The sequence below is a fragment of the Aedes albopictus genome, chromosome 1 (assembly GCF_035046485.1).
Source record: "Aedes albopictus strain Foshan chromosome 1, AalbF5, whole genome shotgun sequence".
Classification (NCBI taxonomy): Eukaryota; Metazoa; Arthropoda; class Insecta; order Diptera; family Culicidae; genus Aedes; species Aedes albopictus.
In genome coordinates, this window is record NC_085136.1 from 116,137,217 (window position 1) to 116,164,689 (window position 27,473).

Here is a 27,473-nt window from a genome sequence, read left to right on the forward strand (position 1 = left end):
GGTCCGGCGGGTTTCGGGGGGTTCCATGGGATATCCAGGGTGTTTTTGGGGAGTATTTTAGGCATTTTTCGGAAGCGTTCATGAGGTCTCTGGGAAGTTTTAAAGGACTTTAGAGGCGTTTTAGAGCGTTTCAAGGGGTTTCAGAGGGCTCAGAGGGTTACATGCGATATCCGAAGTATTTTAATAGTTCTCAAAAGGTTACAGGGGCTTTTTAGGGAATTTCAGGGGCTCTTAGGGGAATTCAAGGAGTTCAAGGAGCGTTTCGGGGCATTTTAGGGGGTCTCGTGGAGTTTCAGAGTCTTGGGGTATATCAGAAGTGTTTACAGAGGATTTCAGGGGAGGTTTAGAGATATTTGAGGGTGTTTTTTTATTCCTTGTTGGGTATCTAAGTCACTGCGATCAGTTGATAGATTTATTGTGACAGGGTGTTCCACGACAGTTCAAAGGTCTCATAGGATATCAGTTTGTTTTCAGAGACGGTACAGGGTGTTTCAGAGGGTTTTAGAGGCGTTTTAGGGAGTTTTCTGTTGGTTTCACGAGAGGTTTTGACGGTCTCAAGGGGTTTCAGGATGTGGTGTGTATCGATGAGTTTCAGGCGCGAGTCGGAGATAGCTTAATTCGTTTGAAACGCCCCTTGAGCCTTTTTAAAGGCTCCTGAAATACCTTTAAATTCTCTAAGACAAACCTGAAACCCCAGGGAACTCTTGGAATGCCTCTGAGACCATCTAAAGTCATTTTATATCCCCCGGGAGCCCCGGAAATCCCCTCTTGGGTTCCTCGGAAACTCTAATAAATCCTCACATTATGCCATTTTCAATTGATGTACCCAGGGAGTCTGGAACTTTCTTGCTAACCGGAAAAATCTGCATTTATCCGTTGATGTGCGTCTCTAACCGCTGCTAACCGAGCAGCGGTAAACGACGGATAACAGTGGGTAAATGTGTATTTTTCTGTTTAGTAAAATAAGTGTCATTCATGCGTACTTATTTATTTACATAAAGTCAGCAGGTAATACAAATCACCCCAATGACACTTAACTTAAGCTTTCAATTCCCTTTGGATGCACCCAATCCATGGCATAAAAAGAGGTACCAGTGATTCCGAGTTGGTAAACCAGCCTGCGGAGAGAAATAAGAAACCACTAACCGCTACCCGGATTGACGCTTCCAGGAATGATCAATCTTCCAGAACGTGAGTTCAATATCTTAACGAAGAAAGACCTTCCAGAAGGACTGTTTATTAAAGAAAGTGGACATCTGTTCACCAATAGTTTAAAGTTAAAACTAAACAAACAAATGTGAATTATCACTCTTTGGCGAGCGTTCGTGTGAGACAGTCGCAACTTTTCGTTCGTCCGGTTTGTCTCCAGATATTCCCAGTTCGGTAGCTAATTTCCAAAGCGCTAGTTTTCCGAGTGATCAAGTGTTTAAGTGGTTATCCCTAGTGGGACGAGTGCGGTTGGCTAGGCCACTATTTTTGCCGCAAAAGTTCAGTTAGTTTGAGAAAATTTCACGTTTTTATTGTATCACGTGGCGGATTGACCGATTATCGAGCACAGCAGTGCAGCACCCCCCGCATACCACGCCGCTCGCGCGGCCGTGATCGGGTTCTTCCAGTGAGTACCCAAGCTCATCGTCGTCGACAGCAGCAGCCCACCGAGAGAAGAGCAGAGAGCGTGACGGGCGCTCAGCAGCAGCTCGCCTCTTCCCAGTGCGGGCGATCCGATCGCTGTCGTCGTCGAGCCTGTGGCTATACAGAGTGCACAAAGATAAGTACATAAAGTTACCCTTCGTTGTTCCCCCTCTCCACTGACTCTTTGATTAGATTTAATTTGGTATATAAGCATTTTTTTTCTCACTTTTCCTGTAGCGTTATTTTTGTCCCTTGTTTTTCGATTATTCCTCGTCCCCGTGATAGTGTTAATTTTTGAGTGCCCCGTGGTGGTAGTTAGCTACCACAATGGGCGATGATGAAGATGGCGGGGGTACGTCGTACCGCATTAACGAAGCTACATTATTGGCATCGGATTGCTCGAGCCAACATGGCGATGTAAATGCTAATCCCTTTGTCTCCCTTCACCCTGACGCTTCTGCAATGGACACCAACAGTAAATCTGTTTCGACGTCCCCCCGCCTCAAGGCCTACCCTCCCGACTTTGGCGGGCCATATGTTGTTTTCTTCCGACCCAAAGGCAAACGTTTGAACACCGTTCAGATTAGCAAGGACTTGACAAAGCGGTTTTCTTCTGTTATCGCCATTGACATGGTTGGTACAGGAAAGCTTCGGGTTTCGGTTGGTGACCGAAAGCAGGCTAATGAGATTGTGGCCTATGAGCTCTTCACACTTGAATATTTCGTTTACATTCCAAGCCATCAGGTCGAGATCTCGGGGAAGGTCGCCGAGGGATCTTTGACCTGCGAAACGATCATGCAAGGCTGTGGTCGCTTCAAGAACCCTTCTCTTCCTCCTGTCCAGATACTGGACTGCCGGCAACTGCATTCGGTCTGCCAGGAGGGCGAGAAAAAGGTTTACACACCATCGGATGAGTTTTGTGTGACCTTCTCCGGATCAGCATTACCAGACCTGCTGGTGATTGGCAAACTTCGGCTACCTGTGCGGCTGTATGTACCAAAGGTTATGAACTGCACCAATTGCAAGCAGCTGGGCCACACTGCCCAGTACTGCGGCAACAAACCTCGCTGTGCAACATGCGGGGAGAGACATGTGGACGGTGCGTGTAAAACGCCGCCCAAGTGTGTTTATTGTGGCAGTGACCGTCCACATGATCTCAATGTCTGCCCGAAGTACATACAGCAAAAACAACATCAAAAACGGTCGTTGCAGCAGCGTTCAAGGCGAAGCTACGCCGAGATGCTGAAGAAAGCTGCTCCGGTCGTTGAATCACGCAACATCTACTCGTCTTTGTCTCTCGATGATCAGGGCTCTGACTCTGAGGTTGGAGACGGGGTTCCCTTTGTTTTCAAAGGTGAAACGAGGAAACGGATGAGGCTCCAGAGACCAACCAAAAAACCTCGGAATCTGCCTAGCAGTGACCCCCAACCCACCGTGACAAATTCTAGGAGTGTTAAGAAAGGCACCAAACGTTCACCTCCTGGATTCAAAATCCAAGATGAACGGGACTTTCCTTCGCTCCCAGGAACATCAAAAATCCCAGATGTTCCAATTTTTTCGACTTCTCAGCCAGAGGGACAGCATTCAGAGAACCAGGAACAACCCCTTGGTGCTCCGATGTTTACGCTGTCTGGCATCGTAGACATCATTCTGAACTTCTTCAATGCTCCCGACTCAGTGAAGAACATTATTAAAGGACTTCTTCCTTGTGTGTCCCCTCTTTTGAAGCAGCTGGCTTCTAAAATGCCTCTTCTTGCGACAATCGTATCTTTCGATGGCTAATTTAACCACCGAGGTCGAAGATATGATTTCTGTGCTACACTGGAACTGTCGTAGTATAGTACCGAAATTAGACGTTTTTAAATTTTTACTTAGCAATTTACAATGCGATGTTTTTGCGCTCTCCGAAACATGGCTGACACCTGATGTGACCCTACCTTTTACCGATTTCAATATCATCCGCCTTGATCGATCCGACTCGTATGGAGGGGTGCTTTTAGGGATCAAAAAGCAGCACTCATTTTATAGAGTCGATATACACCCGATGACAGGCATTGAAGCCGTCGCATGTGCAGTGACTATCCGGGGGAGAAGCCTAAGTTTCGCCTCCATTTATCTTCCACCGAGAACTGCGATATCTCGCAGAGATCTCGCTCACATCTGCTCGGTTATGCCTGAGCCACGGCTGCTGATGGGAGATTTTAACTCCCATGGTACAGGCTGGGGGGAACTGTACGATGATAGCCGTTCATCTTTGATATATGACCTCTGCGACGACTTCAACATGACAATTTTGAACACTGGGGAAGTTACGCGAGTGGCACCTCCAGCTAAAGATGGCAGTCCTAGAGACAGCCGATTAGACCTCTCAATCTGTTCGAGCTCACTATCGCTGGAGTGCACATGGAGGGTTATCCAGGATCCCCATGGTAGTGATCATCTGCCGATCGTTGTTTCTATTTCCAATGGCCCACAGCAGCCTCCATCTATTGACATCACCTATGACCTCACGAAACACATTGACTGGGGGAAGTACGCGGAAGCAATCATCGACGGTGTGCAATCTGTAGAAGTCCTTCCACCGCGGGAAGAGTATCAATTTCTCTCAGAACTGATCATCGGTAGCGCGCTTCAGGCACAACGTCGGCCAGTACCAGGTCCGTCGGTTCGTAGGAAACCCCCCAATCCATGGTGGGACAGTGAGTGTACAGAAATCTATCGCGAGAAATCCGCGGCGTTTAAAGAGTTTCGTAAACGCGGTACGGTCGAAAACTTTGAGCGGTACGCTTCCCTTGAACGCAAGTTTAAGAACTTGATCAAGGCGAAGAAAAGCGGTTATTGGCGTCGCTTCGTCGAGGGCTTGTCGCGCGAGACTTCGATGAAAACTCTTTGGAACGTCGGGAGAAGAATGCGTAACGCGTCGTCGGTTAACGAGGATAGGGAAAGCTCTCCCCGGTGGATTCTCAAGTTCGCAAAAAAAGTTTGTCCAGATTCCGTACCCGTGGAGCGAATAATTCGTAACGTTTCCGAAGATAGGGATGACATGGATAGACCGTTTTCGATGGTGGAATTCTCACTTGCTCTCCTTTCATGTAACAATTCTGCTCCAGGGATGGATCGCATCAAGTTCAACTTGCTTAAAAACCTCCCCGACGTCGCTAAGAGGCGCTTGTTGAACTTGTTCAATCAGTTCCTGGATAACAACATCGTTCCGGATGATTGGAGGCAAGTGAGAGTGATAGCTATTCAAAAACCAGGGAAGCCCGCGTCGGATCATAACTCGTATCGTCCAATCGCGATGTTGTCTTGCCTACGGAAGTTGTTGGAGAAGATGATTCTCTTTCGACTGGACAATTGGGTTGAATCGAAGGGCATGTTGTCAGATACACAATTTGGTTTCCGCAGAGGCAAAGGAACGAACGACTGTCTTGCGTTACTTTCTTCAGAAATTCAGCTTGCCTTTGCTCAAAAACAGCAAATGGGCTCAGTGTTTTTGGATATTAAGGGGGCTTTTGATTCAGTTTGTGTCGATGTTCTTTCCGACAAACTCCACGAAAGTGGCCTTTCACCAATTTTAAACAACTTTTTGTATAATTTGCTGTTTGAGAAGCAGATGAGATTTGCTCATGGTGACTTGACAGTTTCACGAATTAGTTACATGGGTCTCCCCCAGGGTTCATGTCTAAGCCCCCTTCTTTACAATTTTTATGTCAGAGACATAGATGATTGTCTCATGGAAAATTGCACGTTAAGACAGCTTGCGGATGACTGTGTTGTTTCTGTGACGGGATCAATAGCAGTTGATCTGCAAGGACCATTACAGGATACTTTGGACAATTTGTCCACTTGGGCTCTCAAGCTGGGTATCGAGTTCTCTCCGGAGAAAACTGAGATGGTTGTCTTTTCTAAAAAACACAAACCGGCTAAGTTTCCGCTCGTTCTGATGGGTAAGACAATCACTCATAGCATGTCTTCTCAATATCTTGGTCTCTGGTTCGACTCTAAATGCACCTGGGGGAAGCACATTGTGTATCTGATACAAAAATGCCAAAAGCGAATCAATTTTATGCGAACTATTACCGGAACTTGGTGGGGAGCACACCCGGAAGATCTGATCAGGCTGTACCAAACAACCATTCTGTCGGTTTTAGAATACGGTAGCTTCTGTTTTCAATCCGCGGCGAAAACACACTTACTGAAGATTCAACGGGTTCAGTACCGTTGCCTTCGGATCGCGTTAGGTTGCATGAACTCAACTCACACTATGAGCTTAGAGGTACTTGCTGGTGTGCAGCCTCTGACAGACCGCTTTGCGGAGTTATCGTTCCGGTTCCTCATCCGATGCGAGGTTGTGAATCCATTGGTCATTGAAAACTTCGAAAAGCTGCTTGCACAGAACCCTCAAACTCGTTTTATGAGTGTGTACTACTGGTACATGACGTTGGAGGTAAGCCCATCTCCGGTTAACACCAATCGTGATAACTTCTCAGACTTCGACAGTTCCTCTGTGGATTTTGATCTGTCCATGAAGGATGAGATCACCGGAATACCAGAATCTTTTCGTTCCGTGTGTATTCCACAAATTTTTGCAAGTAAGTTCGGGCATGTTAGCGGGGACAGACAGTTCTTCACAGATGGTTCGAAAACCGATGATTCGACTGGTTTCGGTGTCTACAACGAATTTCATAGCGCCACCTTCATGCTTCAAAAGCCATGCTCGGTATACATTGCTGAGCTAGCGGCTATATACTACACCTTAGAGTACATTCGCACTCTCCCACCTGAGCACTACTTCATTTTTACCGACAGTCTAAGTTCTCTGGAGGCTGTTCGGTCAATGAAACTGATGAAGCACTCAGCGTACTTCCTGAATGGAATTCGCCAAGTCTTGAGTGCTTTGTCCAAACGCTCATACACCATCACCATAGCTTGGGTCCCTTCACATTGCTCAATTCCGGGTAATGAGAAAGCGGACTCTCTGGCTAAGGTGGGCGCTAGCGAAGGCGATATTTACGAGCGTCAAATTGCCTTCGACGAATTTTTTGCATTAGCCCGTCAGGAGACCTTGATCAGCTGGCAACACAAATGGAGAGATGGAGAGATGGGTAGATGGTTGCACTCCATCATTCCGCAGGTATCGAAGAAGCCATGGTTCAAAGGGTTGGATTTAGGCCGCGATTTCATTCGTGTAATGTGTCGGCTGATGTCCAACCACTATTTGTTAAACGCACATACCTTCCGTATTGGGCTCTCGGAAAGCAATCTCTGTGTCTGCGGCGTGGCTTACCGGGATATCGAACATGTCGTGTGGGGATGCGATGAGCATCGTGAAGTCAGATCTGAGCTGTATGAAACTCTCCGGGTCCGAGGAAAACAACAGAAACCCGTTAGAGAAGTGTTGGCAGGCCTTGATTTGGAGTACATGGATCTTATTTACCAGTTTTTGAAACGTGTTGATGTCAGAATTTGATCTCGTACGTTCCTCGTTTTCGTTGCCCGAAATTTGGTTTTGTTGTTCGCTCCCTGTCTTTCGTTGCCCCCCTTTCCGTTTGTCCTCTTCTTGTCGTTGTCTTCCGATAAAGCCCTTTCTGTTTAGTCCCGTTACAGATCAGGACAGTCGGTCCCATCAAGGTTTTTAGTATAAGATAGCAAGTAATTTAGTATAAGTCCCTTAATTCCCTCCTTTCCAACTTTATATATTTGTTATCCCTAACCTCGAAACAGCCGCGAGTACTTCGGCTCCCAAAACTAACCTAGTATTAAGTCAGTATAAATTTAAAAAAACAACATGTAAAATCAACATAAAAAAAATGTAAAGATGATTTCGGCTCTGTTATGCCCAAGTGGCGCCCGAGCCTTCCAAATAAACGAATAAGTAAAAAAAAAAAAAAAAATGTGAATTATTGCTCAGTGTGTAAGAACATTGTCCACTTTGGCAACACACGGAAACGGAAAAAAGTGAGAAATTTATAGCGATGGGTCGAATAAGCTTAGCGACTAGCTTTTAATTCTGCACAAATGGTGTTCCAAAAAGTTGTCGTTTCGAGAATTGGCATACTAGTACACTTCCAGGACCGCAATTTTTCAACGCTGAGCAGGGGAGAGATGTGCCGCATGATGTAGGGTATATCAGAACTGAAAAAATTGGGAAAACGTTTTCGGTGTGGCAAGCCAATTGTTCATGCGGCTCAAAGAGTTCTTCATATTTCACAACGGGAAAAATCAACGGTGAAAATAACAGAGAGGAATGCATCAAAAAACGACTTCTACCCATCAGCCGAAAACATACGGATCCTTCATTGTTTTGGCCGGATCTGGCATCCGCTTATTACGCTTCTTCTACACTAGAGATGCTCAAGAAGAAAAAAGTCGATTTCGTCGAAAAATGGCAAAATCCACCAAACTTTCCTTAACTGCGTCCTGTGGAAAGATACTGGACAATAATTAAGCGGCATTTCAAGAAAGATGGAAGAGAAGTAAGCTCTGTTGATTGCTTCAAGAAAATTTGGTCTGCGGCACAACGAAAGGTTACGGAGGAAGTTGTGCAGAATCTAATGGGAGGTATCAAGAGGAAAGTCCGAGCGTTCTTCAGAAATGCGAAGTAAATGTTCAAACTCACGTGAATTCGGCCACATGTATGTTGATTGTCGTTTATAAATAATAAACTTATGAATTTGTTCGAAAATAAATATTCTCTATTGAAAAAAAGGTGTCCACTTTCTTTACTGAACAGTCCTTATCTGTATCTTCTGGATCACAGATTCCTGTAGAAGTTTCTTCGGCGATACTTAAAATTTCAAGCAATTTTGTAGGCAATCCAAAATATAGGATTCCACCATTCCACAAGAAGTTCCTCCTAGGATTCCTCCAGGCTATTTCGTACCATTCCCCTTAATTATATCCCTTGGAATTCGATGAAAATTTTTTGAGGAAAGAGTTTTTTATCGCAGGGATTTCCCCAGGAACTCCTTCTCGGATACACCCAGATGCCCTTTTTAAAATGACTACCGGAGTTTCTTCAGGGAATCTTTCAGAAAATCTACCAGGACTTCCACCACGAATTAAAATTCGTTAAGAAAAAAAAAACGCGTTTTAACCAACTCTTGAAATTTATGTGAATTCTTCCAAGATAATTTTCTGAAATTGCTTAAGAAACTATTTCTGATATTCCTCCAGAAGCTTCTTTTGAGGTTTCTCCTGTTTTTTTTTTGTAATGGGATTCTTTCAAACGTTTCTCTAGGATTTCATCAGTTTTTTCAGGGATTCATAAGCGAGTTACTTCTGGTATTGTCAAGGAAATCCTTCTGGGACTCGTCCTTAAATTTATTCAGTTTTTTTTTTGTATGATGCCTGCAGATTTTGTGCGCTCGAATTTTGATGTTGAATACTTCTTAGATATTTTGTATTCTGTCTTCATTTGTCTTTGGAATTTCTTTAGGATTTCTTACTACGTTTCTTCCAAGAGTCTATATTCATCCTGGAGTTCTTTGTGGAAGTCCTTCAGAAGTTCTGTTTTTTGCCTGTATTAACGAGATTTTTTGCCCTAGGCTAGTTAATCTCGGGACCCATGCTTTTTTTCTCTTCCGAAGGAAAAACTCACCATTTGTGAGAGTACGTTTGTTCGGCAATGAACACAAGACTTTAAGGCGTAGAACACTGGACTGTATTGGGGGGGTTATAACACGGCAGAAGAGAGAACGGGAAATTTCGGACCGCGAGGGAAAAATCACTGGATCACTTTCACAACTTCACTACTTTATTTTCTAACTGCTATTTACACTTGGAATAATTTCACTGCGCGTTGTCCAAGCCACGCGTACGCTTGTCACTTTATCACTTTTAAATTTGAACTGACTCGCTACTGGGAACGGGTCGTATATTTATACCCAAAAATATGGTATTCCAGAACCACGTGAAATATTCTACGCGCGCGTAGAACCCACGCGACGCGTGTGGAACAAACCATCACGCTACCTGCAGGGCGACGACGACGAGAGTCGATGATGACGATGATGACGGTTGCGGCGGTGCGGTTCGCTGCTACACTCACGGCAGGATCTCACGGCACTCACTCTCTCGCTGCTGCTCGCTGATGTTTCGTCGGCTCGAGTGAGTGCGCGTGCTTCGTCACGATGATCGATGATGGTTCCGATGCAATGGTTGGTGGTCGCGCAGCTTACCATGCTGCTGCCATCATTTGGAGCGTATGTTCGCGAACAACGTTTGTGTTTGGCGTGGGATTCAATCCCAGGTCCTTGGCGTGATAAGCACGTGCTCTAACCATCACACCAGGTCCGCTACACAGGCAGAAGTTCTTTCTGAGAGCTCTCTTGGTATTCCTTATAGAAATCTTCCGGGAGTTATTTCTGGAAATCCCACAGAAGTTTCTTCTGAAAATCCTCAAGAAGTTCCTTGCGTAAATCCTTCAGAAATTCCTTGTGGGAATCCTTCAGAAGTTTGTTCTAGAAATTCTGCAGAATATCTATCAAGTTCCAAGAGTTCCTTGTGGAAAACCTTTTTAATTGATGGGATTCCTTTAAGAGTCTTTTCAGGGAATCCTTCTGGAGTTCCTGGGGAAACATATGGATCGAATTCCTGGATCCTAGACGAAATTCCTGTTCCCTTAAAAAAATAGTCGTGACAGACTGAACTCCTAAACCCTCTTAAGGAATTACTGCAATATTTCCAGGAAAAAAATCAGAAGAAATTCATTAAGGAATCTGGAGAAATGCACAGAAGGCATACAAGGTGCAATCCCTAGCAGCAGTTACTCAAGAAATTCAAGATTGCATTTTTGAAGTGATTTTTTTTTTTTTTTTTGTTTTTATTAATGTGTATTTTAACATGAAGCTAATTCTACACTTGTCAAGTTGAGAAAAGGTCCGGAGGGGACCTTTTCAGTACTTACTACTAGGGGAAGGATGGCCCAGAGGGGGCCCCTTTCGAGCCCAACCGTGGGGTCTCGCCTTTTCCTCAAAAACTAATAAACATTCAAATTACAATCTTACAACATTGAAGTTTTAAAACATTTTAAATTAAATTTGAAAATATTTGTTTCTCCGTGTTTTTTGGTTGCGTAACCGGCCGCCAGGTGGCAGCTCCGTCGCAAAGATGCTAGAAAAGTTGGCACATCTGTTCGTTGACGTTTGGATTTTGCTTCCGTTTGTCTGTCATCGCGTCGACAGGCAGAAGCTTGGCTCATGTCTGTTTTTCTTCTGTGCTGGTGTTGTGTGGCGGTAACGACGCCGCCGGTGGTAATTAATCACCATCGGCGGAGAAAATTACGGAGAATAATTCCTGATTTGTTGTTCGGGAACCGGACCGCCTTCCCCCTGGCACCCGACGTGGGTAACCGGGTGTGGAAAAGCGATTTCCGAGTTACGAACTGTGGCCAGGAAGGTGCGGAAGAGTAGGTAGCGGGGCGGATTCGGGATTTTTTGGCTTCCATGCGGTGGCCTTTTTGTGTTGGGTGGGAGGGTGAAATGGTTCCCAAGCGTAGTTCCGTAGTGTCCCCCGGGGGAACGAAGATAGGCTTCCGGCCATTCGGGCTCTAGGCCTTTACGGTGTGTTTTTCGTGTTTGCGTGCGTTGTGCCATAGAGTCCCTCGGGGGAACGAAAAGAGGCTTCCGGCCAACCGGGCTCTAGGCCTTCACGGGGTGTTTTCGCGTTTTTGTTCGAGAAGTTCGTTATCGTTGTGCCATAGAGTCCCCCGGGGGAACGAAACAGGCTTCCGGCCAATCGGGCTCTAGGCCTTAACGGAGTGTTTATTCGCGTTTGCGTGCGTTGTACCGTAGAGTCCCTCGGGGGAACGAAGAAGGCTTCCGGCCAACCGGGCTTTAGGCCTTTACGGGATGTTTTCGATCGTTGCTGCACGGAGCTCCCCGGGGAGACGAAGACTAGTGATTTCGTCAGAGCCCAAGAGCCTCCCGGGAGGACGAAGTTGTGTGTGGGATGGTTTTTACTTGGGGAATACTGGGTAATAAACTGTACGACGCTCGAACCGCCCCGCTACTGCTTGAATCCCGCTGCTCCCACCCCTGGCACCCTGGAACGGGTCCGCCACGCGGGGGAGACGACGCTGGAGCATTGGAGGAACTCCCACCCTTGGCACCCTGGGGACGGGTCCGCCACGCAGGGGAGAAAGGCGGGGCACCCCGCCGTTTGGATCTTGAAGGTTCCGGGCCTGATACGTTCCAGAGAGAGACTTGCGACTGGCAACTCCCACCCCTGGCACCCTGGGACGGGTCCGCCACGCGGGGGAAAAGGTCATCCTTCTTCGTAGAGGTAAGTAGTAGTGCTGCATTGGTTTGTCGTTCTTGGAGGGGGCGACACGCCTATTTGCGTGCCCTTCTGTATTGACTTTACAGTTTTGGTTTTTAACCTGGCTTTTTTTTCCTTTTTTTGGTTTTGTTTTCAGGAGTACACCACAGCGATCAGGTGCGTGCTCCCGCCCCTGGCATCCTGGACGGACGGGTCCGCCATGCGGGGAAGAAGGGCGAGAGGCCACAATGTTGGATGTAAGGAGCGATTAACCGAAGTATGGTGATTGAACGTGTTTACACCCCTGGCTCCCAGGATGGACGGGTCCGCCGCCCGGTGGGGTAGGAGGAGGTTTCTACGTGGCCGTGCTTCGTCAACTTTTTCCTAAATTATAAGTATTTTCCGTTTTATCCGGTACCTCACGTTCCGTCGATACGTTTAAATGTATACGGTGTCCGAAATAAGTGATAATTAGTGTTTTATAGTCGCATTTTTACTAAAACTGGAATTTGTGAAAAAAAAAAAAAAAGTTCGTGCCTCATGCCTCATAGTGAAACTGTTTTGGTTGATGCTGCGATGCTCGCCAATCTGTATTAGTAACTAAACGAATCGTCAGCGTAGTGTGTTATATTACATAATGGGAAAGGAAGAGAAGTGCGGGCTATGCGGACGCTGCGATCCCCCGGCGAAAGCATCAGCGAAAAAAGTGAAGAAAGCCAATCAAGTAGGGTGGATCTGCTGCGACAAGTGTTCCGTATGGTACCATCTATGCTGCGTCCGAATCAGTGATCCGCTGACTGATGACATCCAGAGTTTTGTGTTCTTGTGTGAAAAATGCGCAGTACGAGGGAGTTTGATCGCGAAACAATCGTCATCTTCCACCGATAGTGACCTGATTGCACAGCTGCAGAAAACAGTGCAAGACCTATCCACACACATTCTGAAGCTGCAGGCGGAACTAGACATGCTCCGATCATCCAGCAAAAAACAGATCGATCGAATCCAGTGCAAGGTTAACAGCGACGAACAACGAGATACAAGATACGCTGCTCAAACTGCTTTGATCAACATTATCGAACAGAAGCTGGAAGTAATCGAAGCTGGTGCAAAGCTAGCGAATACTTGCTCCCAGTCAACGAACTGTTGCAGACTCGCCATCAACAAAATTCCTTTCCGCGAAGGTGAAAACGTACGTAACATCGTAGCAGACGTTCTCAACTTTCTTGACATCAGTGAGGCGATGAGCAGTGTATCCAAGTGTTTTCGCCTCCAAGTGAAATCTTCTAAATGGTCCGACCGAACAATCTCTCCGACAATAGCTGTGGTTTTCGACAACCGTGAGATGCGAGACAACGTTCTGAAGCGATATTTTGAGCGGCACAAAGACGCAAAACTTTGTCGCTTGAAAGGCGCTCCCGCATTAGAGTACCGGTTTACAATTAACGAAATGCTCTCAGTGCAAGCTTTCAGAATTCGTAACTTTGCTCTCAGACTCAAGCAAAGAAAAATCATCAAGTCGGTTTTTGTCCGGAACGACACCATTGCAGTTCTTCTTCCTGGAAAAATGCGTTACTCTCGTGTCAACAGTACTGATCATCTTCTGGAGCTCACCGGTGGTACAGGCGGTAGAAATGAAGACTCGTCCGTCTTCTTCGACGCTACATCGGCCGATCTGTCTGCTTCCTCACGTTGTTAATCTTCCACACTACACCGCTGACGATCTCAATACCTGATATGTCCAGAAATCACTTCTCCAATCTCCGAATCGGCCATCTCAATGTCCGAGGACTCGAAAATCACATTGACGGCGTAAAAGTATTGCTAAATAGTAACCAATACCACATTTTTGCGGTTACAGAAACCAAACTCAAGACATCTAGTCCAGCAGGTCCAATACGCATCCCAGCGTATAATTTTGTCAAGCACTCATTGCCATGCGGAAGGGGTCGAGGAACTAGAACCTGCGGTGGGATAGGAATTTATGTCCGAAAGGGCTTAAAAGCCAAGCCTATTCTTAAATCAAGCTTCGACCCAACGATACCATTAGCTCAGAGGATCGAGTTTCTTGCTGTTCAAGTTAACATCAACCAGTCGAATATTTGCATAGTTGCTTTCTATAACCCGCTCTGCTCCAATCCCTGTTTCAGTCAAGTATACGAAAAGATTCTCATTGATCTGCTTGACTTTGGCTTCGACAGATTGTTCATCGTGGGGGATTTCAATATCAACATTAAGTCATGCCAACCAACAGCAAACTTAGCAGCTCTCTCTCGCGTTAACTCTACGTTCAACTTGACAATCCTCCCAACCGGTCCCACGCGCATTACGGAAAATTCTACAACGACAATAGATCTGCTTATCACTGACTCTCCTGAGACTGTGATCAAATCGAATACATCTACCGGTAACACAATTTCCGATCATGAGGTAGTCTATTTGCTGACCAACATAAGGATGCAGAGAACAAATCCTCAGACCATTCGCGTGAGAAACATGCAGGCCATTGACTCCCTGCAACTACAAGCCGATTTCCAAGCAAAAGACCTGCGGCAGTTCTACGCTGCTCCGGACCCTACAACGAAAACCGAACTGCTGACCATGGAACTTAAGTGTCTGCTCGAGCGCCATGCTCCAGAACGTTCAATCGTTGTACGCGATGAGCAAACCCCTTGGATGTCCAACGAAATAAAAAGAGCGATTGAACTGAGGAATATGGCGTACACTCTATACTCCCGTAACCCCAATAGAGTGCGCGGCGATAATCAATGGCTCGATTACACCAGACTGAGAGATAGGGCAAACTCCCTTATTTTTGCAGCTAAGAAGCGGTATGCAGAGCGACACTTCGACCATAACTTGCCAGCCAAAAAGTTGTGGTGCAACCTGCGTAGAGAAGGGATACACAACGCAAAGAAAAACACCCCTGCAGAGGAGATCAACGCAGAAGAACTCAATCTCTTCTTTAGTGAAGGGCACAGACAACTGCCACGTGAAGACCAGCCCGGTAGCCAAGCCGAACCAGCACATCGTACTGAAGTAGATCATGGAGGACCAGAATTCAGCTTTAGTCATACGAACGTCGACGATGTCTGCCGTAAGATCTTCGATATTCATAGCAACGCAACTGGCTCAGACGAAATTCCGATTTCTTTCATCAAACTTCTCTGTCCCTTCATACTACCTGCACTCTGTCACCTCTTCAACACAATAATTGACGCAAAAAGGTTTCCTTCCAGTTGGAAGAAGGCAATCATTACGCCTATCCCTAAGGTTGCCAACCCTACACAACCCAAAGACTATCGCCCTATTAGTGTACTACCCGCAATCTCGAAGGTACTTGAAAAAATCTTGCTGGCTCAAATCACTGATCACCTTGAAAACCCAAATGCTCCATTGCTCGCTGAATACCAATCCGGATATCGTAAGGGATACAGCACGACCACAGCACTAGCGAAAATCGTTCACGATATTTACGAGGGCTTCGGTAAAAATCACTGCACCGTTATGGTTTTAGTTGATTTCTCTTTGGCTTTCAACTGCGTGAGCCATAGGATTCTAGAAGCAAAGCTGCGCAACGAGTTTCGCTTTTCACAAGCTGCTTGTAGTTTGATCTCTGCGTTCCTTGGACACCGAAAGCAATCAGTGCGTTCAGCGAATGGTTTGTCGGCTGAATATGACGTTCCTGATGGTACTCCACAAGGGTCATCTTTAAGCGCGATGTTGTTCAGCTTGTACATCAACAGCCTGCCGTTGTCCTTAAAGTGCAGCTATCACCTCTACGCCGACGATCTTCAGGTGTACATTTCCGGACCTGCGGCAGACATTGACGTACTTGTGCAATGCATCAATGAGGACCTTCAAGCGATAACCAATTGGGCCAACATCAACAAGCTCGCCCCTAATCCGAAGAAAACTCAAGCAATTGTCTTCACGAAAACAGGAAGCGTAATCCCCCAGTCCGCCATTACATTCTGTGGCGAAACAGTACCGCTATCCAACAAGGTGACCAACCTCGGATTGCTGCTCGACCATAACTTGCGGTGGTCTCCCCATGTGAACGACGTAGTCATGAAGACATTCAACATTTTGCGTACCTTTCGTCGGTTCGCTGCAGTTCTTTCATTACCGACACGAAAAAAGTTAGTACAGGCAATAGTGGTACCCATATTCACATATGCTGATGTTGTGTACTACCCCGGACTCGCTGCCAACCTCAAAGCTCAACTACATCGATGCTATAAAGCTGCTATACGGTTTGTATTTAATCTCCGGCGTCGAGACAGTACGACGACTGTACGAAACTTGATTCTGGGTCACGATCTTCCATTCAACTACCAGCTACGTATCTGCACGTTTATGAGGCAGGCATACTACGGTAATCAACCCGGTTACATCCTTCAACACCTTCAGCGAGGACAACAAGAGCGTACTCGCTGCTTTATCATCCCGAGGCACACATCATCAAGTGGTAAAAGTCTGCTGGTGTATGGGTCAACCTGTTGGAACGGTTTGCCTCTCGACACGAAACAGAAACCAACTTTAACATCATTTAAAACAGCTATGAAAAGTTTAATTTAAGTAGTTATTGACTTACTTGTAATCTACATTTTGAAATTTGCCTATTCACTTTTGTATTGTCAAACTCGTAATTCTGTTAATTTATTACTCTGTCACAATGTTTAATATCCAAACTGCAATTTCCTTGACCTTATATATGGTACATCCAATAGGTTGTCGTTATGAATAAATAAAACAATTACAATTACAATTACTTTTCGGCCACTGGTACCCTGGAGACGGGTCCACCAGAGGCTGCTGCCTTCGTTTGACGTTCCTGAGGTGCTGATTGTGGCCCAGGGGGTCTGTACCCTCCTGCGTCACGGAGGCCGCCAGTCCCTGTCCGAAGACAGTAGGGGCTGTAACGGCGGTCACAGGTAAGTACTCTCCGTGTGGTAGCGCTGCTGTACTGTTGGTGTAACATTTTTTGTTTTAGGTACTGGATGTTAAAAGGGCCGGATGATAACGGGCAAATGGAGGAAGACGGACAGTGATGGAACAACCGATAGATGATGCCCTGTCGATCGGAAGTCACGCGCTGGTAGTATTTGGGTGAGTCCTTTCAAGATGTGGGTCGGGTAACTTTTTGTTTGTTGTTTGGGGTGGGTCTCTCCCCCCGGTCTTCCACCTCGGGGGTGCCCACCTCGTTGAGTATTCTGTCGGTCCATCCCCTGGCACCCTTGTGCGGGTCCGTCTACGCGGGGGATTGTTGAGATAGACAAAAAGTCTCGGTTGTGCGTGGTGTTTTCGGTAGCTCCCACCCATGGCACCCTGGTTCGGGTCCGCCACGCGGGGGAGATGTAACCGATCATCTTGTGTGGGTATTGGGCCGAGTGCCCCGATTCGGATTGACGCTGCCGACGACTCCCATCCCTGGCACCGGCCAGGTCCGCCACGCGGGGGAAAAACATAAAACTTCGACCGTGCAAGTGTGGAAACGCGATTTGGTGATCTTGACACCGGCGTAGATTTGGGACTTACAGCCCGGGTTGTGCCCGGGATGCCCAAAGACGCCTCTCTGTGAGTGTCTGGTTAGGATTTTCGGTCTAAATTTCCTCGTAAATGTCGCAGTCTTTGAGGAAGCAAAATAGTGCCTCCTCACTTGATTTGTCGTTTTGGAGGATGGATCTAATACTTCCTAGACCGTACATTGCCCTGACGTTTTCTGATGCTGGGCAGTTGTAGAGGAAGTGCTCCACCGAATTGTGCTCGTTACAACTTTCGCATTGTTTCCGGAAATTGGCGCCTCCTCCTCCCATGTCATGGGAGACCCTCGTGTGGCCCGTCCTTAGTCTTGAGAGGATCACCTGTTCCCTTCGGTCGATTCGGTCTTCCCATGCTTCCGTAGTGCTTTTGACCTTCCGGGCGAACAGCGAGCGTTCCCGGTACCAGCAAAGGCTCCAGGCTTCTCGTGTTTTATTCTTGATCCACCTTTTGACATCGTGGTATGGCACTTTGGATGTCAACCTGTTGCTTTCCCTGCCGGAATTGGCACATCTGTCTGCCTCTTCATTCCCGGCTATCCCGCAATGTCCCGGAATCCACATCAGTGTAGTGTCTGGGTTCAGATCCAGGGCCATCTGGATTGCCTGGATCCAGGGATGCTTGTTGTCTTCGCTTTGTACAGCCTGGATAACACTGGCCGAGTCGCTGGCTATTAAGACCGGGCCGATCAGGTCTGATTGCTGTAGTATCGCTTGGTATAAGGCAGCGGCTTCTGCGGAGAAGACGGAGCACTGTTCCGGCAGACTTCTGAACTCCTGGAAGCCAGAGCCGCACCACCCGATTCCCACCCTACCCAAGGATTTGGAACCGTCGGTATAGCGGATGTTGTATATTCGGTACTTGGTACGGGTCCGGTCGAGGAAGTGGGCCTGGACCTCGCTGTTGTTGCAGCCTCTTTTAAACCGTCCTTTAATGTAGTTGTCGATTTTTGGTGGCTTGGCAGCCCAACTCCTGGCCCTGTTCCGGAGGCGCTCCGATACAGGAGGGAGGGTGATTCCTATCATCGTTCTGAGTGCCTCGTTTGCCTGTGTCGTCAGTGGTACTTCCTGGTCTTGATGTTGGTCACTTGTTTTTTCTATGTAGCTGGCGGCCATGCAGCCCAGCGCAGCGGTGGCCTTGAATCTGAAGGGGAGAACTCCTGCTTCGACGCATGCAGCATCCGCCGGGGTCGAGGGTAGGAGCCCGGAGACGATTCTGACTGCGTTATTGTAGACCGGCGCTAGGATGGAGGTTAGCTCTTCGAAGTTTTTGCCGGTTGCCTCCAAACCGTACAGCAGCCGGCTGCTGATGATGGCATCTGCTACTCTGTGTCGTGATTTCCGGTCGCTCCTCGTTCGCCTCCCTGATATGGCTTTTAACAGGTTAATCCTTGTTTTACAAGCTTCCTTCACCGTGTTGAAATGGGGCTTGAAAGTTAGAGAACGATCGTATGTCACTCCCAGGATCTTCCATGTCTTTTTAAGCGGGATCGGGTTGCCGTCGATTGTAACAGGTGTTTTGATTGGTTGGTGCCTGCTCTGGCATATATGTAGCCTGGCGCATTTGCTGGCCGAAATGTCGAAGCCAGCTCCGTGTGCCCATTTAGCAACGGCGTTGACTGCGGCTTGCAGTTTTCGCCGGATGACTTTCGGGTGTTTCCCGGTTACGATAAGCAAGATATCGTCCGCGTAGACCAATATGTAGATGCCTTTTGGGAGATTCTCAAAGACGCCGTTCATCCCTATCAGGAACAACGTTACTGCGATGACCGATCCCTGGGGAACTCCGGTTTCTTCTTCGGTGTGTTTGGATCGGTGATTCCCTATTGTGACCTGGAAGGTTCGGTTTGTGAGGAAATTCCGGATGAAATCCACGAGATTTCCGGAGATTCCCCATGCAAGGAGTTGCTTTAGGATGCCCGGTGTCCAAGCTCGATTATAGGCTTTAGCCAAGTCGAGGGAAGCCATTTCCACGTGTTCGTCTCTGTCGAGGGCACTGGCGAGTATATCGTTGAGGGCGGCAAAGTAAGTCCCTGTGCCGAAACCGGGGCGGAAAGCGTGCTGTCGGCTGTCCAGTAGGTTGTGCGCTTCCAGGTAATCCATCAACCTCCTGTTTGCCATTCTCTCCATAATTTTGGAGAGGCAGCTGGTCAAGGCAATCGGTCTATACCCGTTGGCTTCCGAAGCTGTCCCCGATGCTTTTGGGATGGGTATCACGAGGCTCCTCTTCCATTCGGCAGGTAGAGTTCCGGCTGTCCATTCTATGTTGAGTTTTTCGAGAAAGATTCGCTTGCCTACAGGTGGTAGATGCTTAAGCATAGGGTACCCGACCTCGTCCGGTCCGGCAGATTTCCCTTTAGCTTTATGGAGAGCGAAGTTGAGCTCCGTAAGCGAGAATGGCTGGTTGTAGTGGGAGTCCTGGTTCCTAGGGATGACTATGTTTGCTAGTTCTATTTTGGTTGTACTGTGCTTCCCGGAGAAAGCTGTCGCATATCGGTGAAACGATGAAAGGTCCGAGAAGTATTCCGCCAACAAGTCGGCGACAGCTGTCGGATCCCTGGTGGTTTGGCCGTTGATCCGTAGACCGATTCCTCTGGATCTTCGCTTGCCTTGAATCGCGTTTACCCTTCTCCAAAGTTCGGCGGAGGATTGCTGGTCATTTATGCCATCCAGGAAGGCGGTGAAGGATGTTTCCTTGGCCTCCTTGATGATCTTTTGGCTGTGGAGGTGGGCTTCCCGGTATCTCCTCATAGCTGGTTCCCTCTCTGGATGGCCGGTTGGAATGCGTCTGGCCGCCCGAAGGGCTTTTCTTCTGGCTTTCACGGCTTTTTTTGTCTCGTCCGTCCACCAGTGCAAGGCTCGTCGACCTGGAGTCGAACTCGTTCGGGGGATTGTTGTGGACGCTACGTCGAAGATGATCTTGGTGAGTTCTTCCATCGTGGCAGGTTCGGTTGTGTCTAAGCTTTCCTCTAATCTCTCTTGGAAGGTTTCCCAGTCGGCTTTGTCGAAAATCCATCGGGGGCGCCGGGACGTGCTGGGCGGTGTGTCGGTTAGGTTAATCCAGATCGGAAGATGGTCACTTCCCTCAAGGTCGTCTTTGATTGACCATAGAAAACGGTTTGCGATACGTCGAGATGCGAAAGAGACGTCAATGGCTGTTTCGCTTCTTCCACGGATGAACGTTGCGGATCCGTCGTTCAGCGTGCAGAGACCTTTCTCCGCTGCCACTTCGGCGATGGCGAGGCCTCTTATGTTGCAGCTTTTGCTGCCCCAGTCTGTATGGTGCCCGTTCAGATCCCCCAGTAGCAGGATCGGTCCTGGGATGCCGTTCAAGGCCTGGATCAGTTGCCTCTTTAGATCCGATATTCTCTGGTTAGGGAGGTAGACGGAGACAATGGTCGTCGGGAAGGGCCATGTGATCCGTGCCGCTACCATAGGCAGGGTCGTGTCCAAATTTACGACGTCGTGGGGCAATTCAGTGGAGATGCCAAGTGCTACCGAGTGATAGAAGTTGCTTCCTACGCTAGTTATCCATTTGTACCGTTGGCTTAGGGTGCGATTCATCACCGCAGGCGTAACCTTGTGTGGCTCCTGTAGAGCTATGGCCAGGGGTTCGTTGTTAAGGATGATTTGTTCTAGATTTGCCAGGTTGTTAAAGAAGCCATTCACGTTCCATTGTAGCGCTAGCGGGACGCCTTTCCTAAATGTCCTGGGGAAGGACGAAGTAGCTGTGGCTGTTTCCGAAACGAGGGAGTTGCCCGAGGCGTCGAGGGAGGAATCGTTGTTCGTCAGATTAAAAGGCAGGTTATGCCCGTCGGCAGTCGTGTTGGGCGAGTTCGATGGAGACGTATGGGACTTACCGCCTGAGCATGGAGGCCCAGGGTGCCCACCGTCCGGATGTTTTCCTACTGGAGCTTGTTTTGACTGTTTTGTTTCTGGGTCCTGGTTTTCTCTTCTGGCGATTAGCCGAGCGCTACGACGCGGGGGGGAGGGTTTCCCGTCTGGACTGGTGCGTCCAGAGTGCCCACCATTCCCCGTTCCTCCGGTAGGCGGGCATTCAGGTTGGCCCGAGGTTGCTGAGGCGGTGTTCTTTTTTAGTGCGGTGCCTATCTGGCCCCCGGGACGGCCCAGCCGTGCCGGTCCTCTTTCGACTTCCGGTCGGCTGAAGCCCGGGCTGCCAGGAGGCTGATTCCGACCTGCTAGATCGTTGTTGCTGGTGTTGTGGGTAACTCTGTTAGTTTTTGAAGAACCCGGACAGTTTGTCCAGTTGTGACCTTGAATCGATGCGTACCTTTGGTCATACAACCCGGCATTGGAGAGCACCTCGGCGGGTAGTTTCTCCATTCCGTTGTTTATCGATGTCATCTTTGAAGGTGTTCGAACTGGGTGGCCAGTCCGAGGCTCCCAGTCGGTGGCTCTAGGACACCGGGGGGAGACAGATGCCGGCCTTGCTTTTCGGGGTCATGGTGGACGTGCACCTTCGTGCAAGTTCCAGACCCGTTTTTGATCTGTGATTGTGGCGGCGGTTTGTGAGATGCTGTTGCGGCGGTGTTCCCCGATTTGGGATGCTTGGCAGGTTGGCCGTTTTGTTGGTTGGTTAGAAAGTTGACGGGCGGGTGGGGCTTACCACCTGGACTGGCTTGTCCAGGGTGCCCACCGTCCGGGTGACTGATTTTAAGTTTTAGACCTGCGGGGTCGTTGCGGGGATTTTTCTTTTGGTTTCTGCTCTGAATCTTCCAACTGTCCTTCCTGACTTGTTTGCCGTGATTCCTCCGTTGGTTAGTCGAGCCGGTCTGGCGCCCGGGGCTTTCCGGCCATGCCGGTCCCCAGGAGGCTTCCGGTTGATCGGCGCCCGGACTGTCAGTGGCTGATTGTGGTTGTGTTTGTCCTTTTTCGTCCACCGAGTGCGTGAGTCGATCCGGCCGTTCCAGTCCTCCGCAGACTTCTGGTCGACCGGCGCCCACGCTGCTCGTGGCCAGCGAGATCCGCTGCGTTTTTCCTCCTAAGCCGGTCTGATGCCCCGGTCTATCCGGCCATGCCGGTCCCCTGACGGCTTCCGGTTGGCCGGCGCCTGAGCTGTCAGTGGCTTCCTTGTGGTCCATGTATTCACCTGCCGAGCGCGGAGGGCGACCCGGCCGTTCCAGTCCTCCGAAGACTTCTGGTCTGCCGGCGCCCCCGCTGCTCGTGGCCAGCAAGAACTGCTGTTTCCTGCTACTGTTGTTGTAGATGTTTTGCACTTCGCTAGGGTTTATCCAGTTGTCCAGCGCTGGGCTCTCTTCCGTGGGTTTTGGGGGGTTGAGCCGGGTTCCCGTTGTTGGGATTTCGGAGGGATTTCCTATGGCTGTTATGTTTGGGATTAGTAGCACAGTACGTGTCTGTGAGGTAGGACTTACACCCCGGACGTCCCTTCGGGGAAGCCCACCGGTGCCCTTTTGAGTTCTCTTGATGTTGTTGGTCTCTTGGTTGGTCTGCAAATCCTGGAACGTTTTTGTATCCTCTTCGCCTGCCGAAAGCGGGGGGCGACCCGGCCGTTCCAGTCCTCCGAAGACTTCTGGTCTGCCGGCGCCCCCGCTGTTCGTGGCCAGCATGTATTGCTGTTTTCTGCTGCTGTTTTTGTGGGTGTTGTCCTTGTCGCTAGGGGCTATCCAGTTGTTCAGCACGAGGCTCGCTTCAGATGATTCTGATGGGTTGAGCCGGATTCCCGTTTTTGGGGTTTCGGAGGCATTTCTTTTGGCTGTTGCGTTTGGGATAGGTAGCGAAAACCGTGTTTGTGGGGTGGGACTTTCACCCCGGACGTCCCTTCGGGGAAGCCCACCGGTGCATTTTCGGGTTCTCCTGATGTTGTTGGTCTCTTGGTTGGTCTGCAAATCCTGGAACGTTTTTGTATCCTCTTCGCCTGCCGAATGCGGGGGGCGACCCGGCCGTTCCAGTCCTCCGAAGACTTCTGGTCTGCCGGCGCCCCCGCTGTTCGTGGCCAGCATGTACTGCTGTTTTCTGCTGCTGTTTTTGTGGGTGTTGTCCTTGTCGCTAGGGGCTATCCAGTTGTCCAGCACGAGGCTCGCTTCAGATGGTTCTGATGGGTTGAGCCGGATTCCCGTTTTTGGGTTTTCGGAGGCATTTCTTTTGGCTGTTGCGTTTGGGATAGGTAGCGAAAACCGTGTTTGTGGGGTGGGGCTTTCCCCCCGGACGTCCCTTCGGGGATGCCCACCGGTGCATTTTCGGGTTCTCCTGATGTTGTTGGTCTCTTGGTTGGTCTGCAAATCCTGGAACGTTTTTGTATCCTCTTCGCCTGCCGAATGCGGGGGGCGACCCGGCCGTTCCAGTCCTCCGAAGACTTCTGGTCTGCCGGCGCCCCCGCTGTTCGTGGCCAGCATGTACTGCTGTTTTCTGCTGCTGTTTTTGTGGGTGTTGTCGATGCCGTTTTGCTTGATGATGCCCGAATTGGTTCGCTTGAGATATTGAGATGGGGTGGGACTTACTCCCCGGACTTCCCTTCGGGGATGCCCACCGGTGCCCTGTTTGTCTGCTGGGAGATTTTGTCCAGGTGTGTGGCCTGAAGGATTTACGATTCGGACTTGTCTTGCTAGTCCACAGAGAACCACTGTTCTGTTGGCAAAAGGTGGTTGTCGGGGACGATTCCGCAGCTCCGGAGGAGGCTGAGGTTCCGGTGGTTTACCGACCGTCTTTTTGCCTGGGAAAGTTATTTTGGAACCGATAGGGTTATTGTGGTTTTCGTGGAAAAACGGTTCAATCCTTGTGTTTATTTAGTGTTCGGGCGGTTGCCCAGGCTGTCCGGGGCACTTTTGTGTTTCGATTTTTTCTGCTGCTGTCTGGAGGTTAATTCCGCAGCAGCGAGATTCCTCTTGGGCGTCTTGTTTGTCTGTTGAGCTAGATTCGGTCTTTGTCCCTTCGGTGTGATATGTACTGCTTCCCGGGTAGCCGGGCGAGGAGTATCCTTGCCGCCGATCGGGCGGTTTGGGCTGTAATCTGGGGACGGGTTATCCGAGTCGGAGAATACTCCGTCAAGAGAGGGGTCCAAGCTCCTCGGGTCCAGGGGAGTTTTGGTACCTTCTGGTTCTCCATCTTCCGGTGTCGGTGTCATCGTTATGGTGTTTTCAGGTGACGTATTCTTAGTGGGTGGAACAGTGTTAGTTTCCGGTGTGTCGTTGGTAGACTCGCTTTCCATGGTGCTCTCTGCTGGTCTCGGAATGATGGATTTCCGGAGCTCGCTGACTTCGTTCAGGAGCTTCAGGTTCATTGCCCTAAGGTTTTCGTTTTGTCTCTCAAGGTTGGCTATAATCGCGTTAAATTTGGTCTCCTGCTGGGCCATTAATTCCTCGATCGATGGGTTGGTAGTGGCCATAGCGGGGCCTCCGAAGACGGAGGCTTCCAGGGCCGAGATCCGTTGGTCCCTCTGCTCGATAACAGTGATCAGCTGTTCGATCCTGCTACTGAGCCTTTGGAAGTCAGTGCTGTTGTTGTGCGTTGTTCCGGTTTGCACGGCCTCGGCCGCGTTCCGGTTGTCGTTGTTGGCAACCTGAGCGTATGATGGGCGTTGGTCGTTGGTTTCTTCCTGGAGTCTTCTTCTGGCTTCCGGGTAGGAACAGTCAAAGTCAACTCTTATCTTCTGAATTGAATTTTCTCTTTGATATTCCGGGCATGTCCGGCTGCCAAGGGGATGTTCTCCGTTTTTGCATTTTCGACAGTAGGTAGGTTCATTGCATTTTCTGTCCTCGGTGATCGGATGAGTGCCTGAACAGTTGCCACAGACAGGTGCGGCAGCTTTACAACGTAGCTTGGTGTGCCCGAAAGCCCAGCAGTTGAAGCACTGCATGGGCGACGGGTAGTAGGGCCTAGTCGGTATCCGGTCGTACCCAAAGTACAAGTGCTCTGGCCTGACCGTGCCTCGGATGGTGCATACCAGCAGGGGGGTGTTCTCTCTCCCTTCCCCTGTTCGTTTGGTGATACGGTGAACTTTAGTCACGTCCTGGTCGGCAAGTTCCTCCTCGAGCTCGGTGGTTGGGAAGTCGATGACGTCCCGATTAAACACCATACATTTTATCGAATTGTGGACGGGGTGCTCTATTATTTGGATGGGCGTGCCGTCGTCTAATTTTACCATTTCCAAAAGTTTTTGGACCTGGGCGACGCTTCGGGTTTTAAGCGCGTAAGTGCGTCCTCCACCCTCTTTGAACGCCGAATCTATTCTGCCGTTCAGGTACCGCGAGATTGACTTACGAATCATAAAAGGTGCGTTCGGCAGGGGACGGTCGTCCACACCTTGTAGTCGCAAGATTACTAGTTCACCCATATTGTTATCGTTGTCAAGGTAGGCCGGGAAGGTCCTACCTGTGTATGATCCATCAATGTATCTCTCGTTTCTGTTGTAGGTTGGGGGCATGGCCCCTCTGGGCCCCCCCCCGGAACGAGCCGACATCCCAAAACCCCTATCAAGGCCGTTTGTAGGAAGCGCAGCCCCGAGGAAAAACTGGTGTACGGAAGAAGGAAAAAGGCACTCACCAAAGACGGATTTGCTTATGTGACGGTGGGATCACCCCTCAGTTGCGGATGACGATACCGACCCTGAGCGTCACCCGAGCAGGAGATCTGCCCGAGCGGATGAGACCCCCTGTACCGACACGGACGTCAGAGACCGCTCACCGGAGCCGAAGGTCCCCTCTGGGTCGGCGCACTCAACACGGAACGAGAGAAGCACTCACTCTCTAGGCAACGATTGCTTCTTTATGTTCTTCACCGAGATGTGTATTGTAATACTTTGTGAAATAAAACACTCTAGTGTTGCCCCTTTCGGACACACTAAGGGGGGTAGTTTCTTCTTGCACTCACCCCTGCCCACCGACCTGTTGTTGGGACCAACAAGGGGGTTTTGACCGGGGTCAAGCGTCCTAATTAGGCGCGGTTTTTTGGCGCCGCCGAATCCTGCGCCACATACACTTCCCTCCGCACTTTCCTTCGTTTTTTGTTAGCACTTTTTAGTTTCTTCGTTTTCACACTTCCCCTCCGCTTGGTTCCCTTCGCACAATTGGTTCTTCGCCTGGTTTGTTCAGGCCACTGTCACCGGTTCTCGTCACGGCCAGGGCACTAGGGCCTAGCCGGCGGGTCACAACGCCACCTTCCCCTGTGCGGTTCTTCTCTTCGCCCCTTGTTTCCGCACTTTAGACCGTTCTTCACTGGCACTTATGGTCGCTTGCTGCGACCCTCACGCTTTTTCCACCTCTTCTTTACCGGTATGTTAGGGTAGTTGGACTCCACGCTCAATGTAAGTATTTGGCCTTACAAGGCCCAAGTAAGGGCGCGAAACGCCGCCGCACTGATCTTCTTCACCCCCCTGCCCAGCAGCTTGGGCCAAAGGGGGCCCGCGGGACTTGCACTGCGCACTTTAGACAGAGCTTTATCTCTTTGTAACAGTCACTTCACACGCGTCTATCGCGACGCTATTCACACTTCCTACACCCCCTTGCCCAATAGCTTTGGGTTGAAGGGGGCCCGCGAGAACACGCGGCACTGAGGCTAAACGTTAAGCCTAACTTAAGCGCACATAAACTTAACTACACGAATTACGTCCACGATGTACGCTTAACGGGGATTAAAACGATTTAAAAGAAGACACGTAGCACAAAACGAAATAAAATACGTTAGTGATCGACCAGCGATAAAGATACGTCTGCTTGCGATCGCTGTTCGTTGCGAACTGAAGTGATTTTTTCTACTATCTGTTTTCACACCTGAGACAGTTATTCGAGTTAGTGATAAGATCATTAGTTTCTAGGCATGGCGAGCACACCTTCAATTGATGAACAACTTCCTGTGAGCGGAAAACTGCATTTAACAATTGTGTTTCTGTATGTAGGATTTTGATGCAATTAATGTTGCTATTCTAATGAAATAATTAGTATTGTGCACTGCAAGAAAACTTTGAATGATTAGCACTTCAAACATAACTGCAATAAGTTGAATTATTACACATGAGGGTATAAACGTAGGAAATGTAGCGAAATCAACCAAACAACACAGCAAACG

The 27,473-nt window shown here is 49.1% G+C and overlaps 2 protein-coding genes across 7 annotated transcripts in view; one reads left to right on the plus strand and one right to left on the minus strand.

Annotated features, from left to right (window-relative positions):
• Positions 1-27,473, minus strand: part of LOC109402218 (leucine-rich repeat flightless-interacting protein 2) — a 445,842-nt gene that overhangs the window by 10,415 nt on the left and 407,954 nt on the right. The window lies entirely within an intron of this gene.
• LOC115267211 (uncharacterized) lies at positions 1,306-15,219 on the plus strand. Its single transcript, XM_062845247.1, has 2 exons — positions 1,306-11,916; positions 12,050-15,219. The coding sequence occupies exon 1, from the start codon at positions 1,960-1,962 to the stop codon at positions 3,412-3,414; it is 1,455 nt and encodes a 484-aa protein (XP_062701231.1). The 5' UTR covers positions 1,306-1,959; the 3' UTR covers positions 3,415-11,916; positions 12,050-15,219.

What these genes read in the sequence shown, in the direction of transcription:
- LOC115267211 (XM_062845247.1), top strand. Translation starts at nt 1,960, where the DNA reads ATGGGCGATGATGAAGATGGCGGGGGTACGTCGTACCGCATTAACGAA.